Below are 7,128 nucleotides of genomic sequence, written 5' to 3' on the forward strand. Positions count from 1 at the left end.
TCACACCCAAATAATACACCGTTGTAGTTTTTAATTTTAAAAGCATGTTTTAATGGAATTAAATGAAGGTGTAGCTTACAAACATTTTATAGTGTAAACTTTAGTATTAGTTTCTTTTTAATTCCTGGTGGCTTGATCTAAACAATTTAACTTCAATCATAAACTTATTAGGCTATTTCCAATTAATATTCATGATAAAAAGATTCCTAAAATTGAACGAGGTATTCATTAATCAAAGTGGGACTGAGACTTCTAAAAGTAGTAACAAAAATGATTAACCGTTATGCTACAGTCCCTTGGTCTGGTAAACTGACCAATAGTTTATGGTAGGAAATACAATAATTTAGAAAGATTAATATATGTACAGCTCTTGTTTAACAATGAAAGCATCCCATAAATGTTCAGCAAAAAGTATAGCTTTCAATGGCACTTAGAATACGGTGTAACAGTTTGAAACGCAAAGTCTTAGACCCCGTTTACACAGAAACGAAACTGAGAACGAACCGAATTTGATATCAAAAAAGTCTTCCGTTCACAGTATCAGCTCAAGAAACTTGTGTGTTCACACGAGACCGCTCGACCCGCTGTAGTACATGCCTTCTGTTTATGCTCCGCGGTGGATTTAGCAACATGCAGTTCATATAATTCTCCATGTCCACTTGTTGCTGATGGTTGTGGTAGAGGAGCTGTAGATTTTGCACTAACATCTAAGGCATGGTCAGTAGCTACTGCCACCATACCTACAGCAGTGAGCAGCAGAGGTGGGCCTATGGCTTCATCGTTATCAGGAATATAGGGTGTACACACGGAGCCCTTTGCCCCCCACAGCGTTCCGTCCGCAGATCTACACACCTTAGGACCCGTTATCATTTGAGGGGTCTGTTTCCACGGTTCCGTTACGGCCTCGTGTGAATGAACGGGCTACGAAAGAGAAAAGTAGCAGATACAACACGAACCGTCTCCATGTAAACGGGGTTTTAGCTAACCTGACTGACATATTAAGAAATATGAGAATAGTTCAAATATGACAATATTGAGTTCATTCTTTTTGTTTTTAATTTTAAAAAAAGTTGGAACTGCATTTGTCACAGGAAGAGACATTTCTAAATGAACACCAGAAACATGATTCAATATAATTATTTATGTACAAAACCCTATGAAATATGTCCATGTGTCCAGTATACAGTACCAAATGACAGAACTTCAGCACAGAAGCTTTTTCACATAACATTAAACAGACTTGGGGACCACCAATTCAAGATTCGGTGATTCAAGAAAAATAATCCATTGTGTTTCAGCTCAACATACACTTGGAAAAGAGCACAGGAGCTGGTGGCCTAGAACAAAACAAAAAAATTCAAAACATAAAACTGCTCCAGAAAACATGGCTACAAAAATACTGAAAAATATTAAAAACCACCAAAATATCATGGTCCATACAATAAAATGGCTTAAAAACACAACGAAAAGTGTAATAAGGTCCGATACATCGTATCTGATCAACCAGATTTAACAAAGAAAGAAAAAAGGGGCACAGGAGCATCATCCTTTCCGAGTGCTTCGAACTTTAGCTGGTGTCCATCTGAAACATACCAAAAAAAGAAAGTGATTATTAAATCATCCATACATTTTTACAGTACAGGAAGAACACATAAAACTGTTATTGTATGCATCATGAGTACACACCTTGGCATTGTATGCATCCAACTGGGCGTCAAGCTCTTCTGCAGAAAGTTGAGGTCTTTTTTCTCTTCCTCCTCCTCCTCCCCGCCCTCCTCTTCCTCTGTAACCTCCACCGCCACCACCACCACCACCTTGCCTTCTTTCTCTCCTTTCACCGCGATCACCCCTATCACTCTTCTCACTCCTTTCAAACTTGGGCTGTCCAAGTCTGCTGCGGTCAAACCCTCCATTTGAACTGCAAAGAGATCATAATTATTATCATTACTGGCTGCTGCTGTCACCTACTGTAAATAACTGCTTCCACATATTTGATGCATGCTTCTTAATTTCTAAGCTGCCTTTACTTTCTGTAACAATGTACATTTACCCCTCTGTGGGACAAATACAGGTTTTTTCATTCTGAAAGGGTGACCGGTTTTTAGAGTAGTATGATGAAGCAGGAACACATATTTTAGCTACCAGTAAAAGTATTAATTGGAGTATTGTATCACTAGACAACCCTTTTGGACAGTTATGTATAGGGATGCTCCGATCGGTCGGCCGATACTCACTCTCCCGATCGATCCTCTCTAAAAATGCCCATTGCATGACGTAAAATACATGACACTTTTCTCTGTGTGCGGCAAAACAAGCTCGCCAAAATGGCCTCACCAGTCTGGCAGTATTTTAAGGTGTCCGAAAAAGACAATAAAATACCGGTATGCAACGTGTGTGAAGCAGAAATCATGCAGCTCCACCTGCTGAGACGGACCGGTGAGTGGAGCAAAACTCACACTAAGAGTTAGACCTAACACACTTAGCTATTTTATCTACATGGAACTAGCTAAACTAGTTATAAATATATTTATTCTTCACTGTCGGGTCACTCAGTACTGGATCAGTGAGCTGCACGAGACGATACTGACAGGCTGTCACGATAGAGCGAGAGGGGAAGAGAGAGCGCTTCCGCTCATGTTATTATCCAAAATTAATGTAAACTTGAATAATGTACTTAATTTGAATGTAATAATTATGTTGGTTGTTGTTTGTGGAAGCGCCAGAGAATGAGCCCAATTAACTGAGTTTTAAACATCACTTTAAATGGAAGATCCCCATAGGCCCCGCCCATTTGATCGGGTCGGCAGATACTGATTCCGGAGCATCCCTAGTTATGTATGCTCAATTTAAAAAGCCACCAGACCTTAAGTAACCAGCTAAAACTAATGTTCTTATCAAGGTAACGGTAGAGCAATCCATGCAAGATCAAATTAATGGTTTTTGATTTTAAAAAAAAAAGAGAGACTGTTTGTTTTGGCAAGATAATAGATGAATGAAATAGCTGAAGTGTCAGAAAGGGCTGGCTGACAGAAAGTAAAGCAGTGAAAATATCATAAATGTGGCACACATTGTAACTTTTTTTTAGGGTTTAAGACATAGGGACATGCACAACACCATATTCTGTGACAATTGGCCGATTAGGGATAAGAACCTCCTACAGCCCCCAAACCATACAATCATAAAGGTCCCTTTATCTTATTAGTCTCCAATCACTGATAGACACATGTTGGGTGGTCTCAAACGGCAGGGCCATTCCCATATGACATACCTTTGTAGAGATGGTCTACTCTGTGTGTCAACGTCAGAGGTCAGCTGCTGGATTTTCATGGGACGGCCTATCAAAAGGATTACATTTCATTATTAATTATTTCCGAATAACCGATCACAATACTTAATTCAACATGAGAATGGAATCCTCACCGTCAAGTGGGACACCGTTATAGTGCTTCATGGCTTTGAGTGCTGCTGCGTTAGTTTCAAAGTGAACATCGGCCGTTCCTTTACTGCGCCCAGAGCGGTCGTAGTGTACAGACGCCTTCAGTAAGTCTCCAAACTCTGCAAACAATTCCTGTGGAGCAGAGTAGAAACATCAGTCCTGTTCACAACACGTTGATGCCAACAATGTGGATTCAGTAAATTACCTTGACATCAGAGTCAGAGACACCAAAGTCCAGATTGGATACCAGCAGCTTGCCGTTACATTCTACACTTCTTTCTGCCACAGCGCTCTGTTGTCCTCTGCGTCCACCAGCATGCTCCTCAAACATATCATGCTGCCATTTGTCTGGCAACTCTCTGGGCTGTTGGGAGAAACATAAGAGTGTGTTTAGGATCCAAATGTTCTGGGAACAAGCAATGTATGACACGTCTGAAACGGATACATTTAAATGACTGTCAGGGGAAATGTGTGCAAATATTTTCTCATTTGTTTCAGCTAATTGCAATAAACACTAAATCCTTTATATTTGACCAGTTCAGCTAATAGATTCAAATTAATCCTAAACACTATACCTTGAATGACAGGCTAGGGGTTTCATCCAACTAATCCACAAAATAGTGTATCCAAAAAAGAAATAATAGCTTTTAAATTCTAGGTAAAACAAAAATCATCAAGTTAGTAGAGGAAAACGTTTTAGCGGGAGAAGTGAAATAGTGTTCCTCCTCAGTGAGATTTCAGATTATAGCCTCTCGAAGACCAGCTTCGGAAACAAAGCAGCCATGTTGGACAAATATCCACGGGGACACGGTTAAATGGCGCTGCCCTAATTCATAGTAATTATTTCTGAAAATGTAATTCAACACCCTGACATAATTTAATGTAGACAATTTAAGTCATTCGTGGTCAGTTATTTAAGTTTCTACTTCCAAGTTAGCTAGTTAGCCACACTAGTAAGGGGAAGTCCATTGAGTGTAATGCTACCAACGACCGATAAGCAGCCACGATGTACGCATTTTGAAACGACTCACCACGCTGCTTTCATTTAAAATGTTGGTCCACATGTGAATGGTTTCTCTCTCTTACCCTGGTGTATGGCGTTGTTCTGTTGTTTCTATCACGGTTGAAGTTATTCTGTCGACTCCTGGCCGGCCTTGAAGATCCACCGGCCCGACCAGAACTTCCACCCTCCTCGGATGATCTTCCTCCAGCGCCGCCGCCGCCGCCACCGCCTCTGCCGCCGCCTTTCTTATTTAACTTGATAATGTCGTCCAGGGACATACTCATCTTGTCGGACATCGTGGTGCTTAAGGTTCTAGCTGGAGATGAACAAAGAACTTTGGTTGACGAGACGCTGTTGTTTATGTGCTTGCTTTCTACGGTGGCGCGGTGTTAAAACTAGCGGATGTGACGTAAATACTCTGCAGAAGTGACGATAAACCAGAAGTCCCGCCTCTTTTCTTTTTCCCTCCCAAAAAACTTTATTTAAAAACTAGTAACGTTCACAGCAGCTGTACATTTTCGAATGAAATAATTTGTATTGATTGAACAGGTATTGCTGTTTTCCACACCGCAGAGAAAAATATTAAACTCGAGTATCTCCAATTTATGTATTTTATACTTATTACTCCACTACATTTATTTAACAACATTATTTAATACTTTGAAGACACACATTAATACAAAATACAAATTAACAAATCATTAGAAATAGATTTATGGATTAAAATATCCGACCGTATATGAAAGTAGTTCAAATGAGCTATACCTTCACCAACTGTATCAATAATTATAATCCAGTTATATAGCCTAATTGATTCTGAAATGAGTACTTTCACTTCTTGTACTTCAGTTTTATGTAGATGGTAATACTATGTACTTAGGTAAGAATTTAATTCACTTCAAACTAGACAATTACCTTGAAACATGCACCTTTAATTACTTTGTGAATATTGTTTTGGTGACCAGAGCATTATCCGCAGATGTTGATCTATCTGCACACTGACAAGAAGGCTTAAACAGTCCCAAATGTCGAAGTATTTGAGTAAGAGTTAATTGTATGGTCGGTGTATACACCTTCATCTACTACCTGCTACTAGATAGTGATATTGAATGAGAACCGTGGTTCATTCTGGGGCATCGTGATTCAGTAGGTGGACCTATTTTATTTGAATAAAATAGTGTGTGTGTAAATTAAACTTAAATGGAGCATTTTCTGTCAGCTCAGATTTTATTTCAGCTTTTTTAAGCTGTAGTATGTGCTCATGTGTTTCATTGCATAGTGTATAGGCTACTGCCCGCACATGCTTCATTAAAGGCAGGTTTTCCTATCAATAAAATCATTTCTGATACTAAATATATTGTTTTCTTCTTTTCTAAGGTCACATTGTTCTCTTGTTTTACATAATACACTCAACCTGTTAAACCCCGAGCCTGTTTTTCAGGTCTCAGGCTCGAAAATGACATTCCCAGAACAAATGACCATTCAGTATCTTCCCTTCTAAAAGGGTTACATTAATAATCTTTGTTCTCAAAGCAAGGTTACACCTTTGAGTTGGATGTAGAAATGTCAGAATCAATATAGATGTTTTTATTTTTAAAGTAAATTCAGATTGAACACAGTAAAACAATTAAATTATTGTGTCCGTCCAAAAAAGATTACTTATAGTGAAAACCACCCTTGAATGATGGGATGGTAGACTAAAAGCTTTATGAATCCAAACTACAACATATAATAAGTACCCTGTATCAAGATTGATGCAAAACAAGTGACATTTGACCTTTTTAGAGAGATTGAGCAAGTAAAAACACTTCTGGGGTCATTTGGGTGGATTTGACCTATCTCTGGCCCCCCTTGCTCGATTTTGCTGATTGACATCTCTTTCTAACTGTCAGAGCTAATGGAATCGAGGGGAACTCCCACATACTCCTTATTTGGTAATGTGTGTGTGTGTGTGTGTGTGTGTGTGTGTGTGTGTGTGTGTGTGTGTGTGTGTGTGTGTGTGTGTGTGTGTGTGTGTGTGTGTGTGTGTGTGTGTGTGTGTGTGTGTGTGTGTGTGTGTGTGTGTGTGTGTGTGTGTGTGTGTGTGTGTGTGTGTGTGTGTGTGTGTGTGTGAGACTGACGCATAGCCACAACCGGAAGCTGCGATAACTCTGGTGGCTACCATTAGCAGCTAACTTTTACTCTCCGATTTTTACATAAAAATGGAATTATGGATTATAAATTAAAAAAAAATATTCGACAGGAACATTATCAACCTATGGATTAACCAATTCAGCCGCGTTTTTTCTCGTTTTAATGCCATTGAACAAGTCTTTTGATCAGATTGACAGCTACGGTGAGACGATCTCCCGTAAAAGCTACGTAAAGGTACGTGTTGTGATGTCTGTGTTTGCTTCCGCTGTCGCGAGTTTGGATCACTCAGTGATGATATATATACCTAAATAATCTGTGGAACCTCAGCTTTAATTGGATATCTTGTATGTGCAGCTACGATAAGTAATAAGGGTAACTTTTATCTTGAGTTCTGTGCCAAAGTGCGTTAGCATTTTTCGCTCAGGGGTCATTTAGATGCTTCTTATGAGACTTGTGTTTTGTTTTGGTAAAAATGGTTTGTATCGTCAGTTAGCTGAGATTATTCTTGTCAATCTGGTATGACAAATTAATAGGTTCTTAAATATTAAGATGCCCT

The 7,128-nt window shown here is 39.2% G+C and overlaps 1 protein-coding gene across 1 annotated transcript; it reads right to left on the reverse strand.

Moving 5' to 3' along the window:
* Positions 1–1,038: 1,038 nt before the first annotated feature.
* Positions 1,039–4,848, reverse strand: LOC117465842 (aly/REF export factor 2-like). The gene is made up of 6 exons (XM_034109262.1): positions 4,523–4,848; positions 3,642–3,800; positions 3,421–3,568; positions 3,269–3,335; positions 1,687–1,918; positions 1,039–1,582 (listed from the first exon to the last, which is right to left on the reverse strand). The coding sequence occupies exons 1-6, from the start codon at positions 4,733–4,735 to the stop codon at positions 1,568–1,570; spliced, it is 834 nt and encodes a 277-aa protein (XP_033965153.1). The 5' UTR covers positions 4,736–4,848; the 3' UTR covers positions 1,039–1,567.
* Between the last annotated feature and the right edge of the window lie 2,280 nt (positions 4,849–7,128).

The sequence above is a fragment of the Pseudochaenichthys georgianus genome, chromosome 1 (assembly GCF_902827115.2).
Source record: "Pseudochaenichthys georgianus chromosome 1, fPseGeo1.2, whole genome shotgun sequence".
Lineage (NCBI taxonomy): Eukaryota > Metazoa > Chordata > Actinopteri > Perciformes > Channichthyidae > Pseudochaenichthys > Pseudochaenichthys georgianus.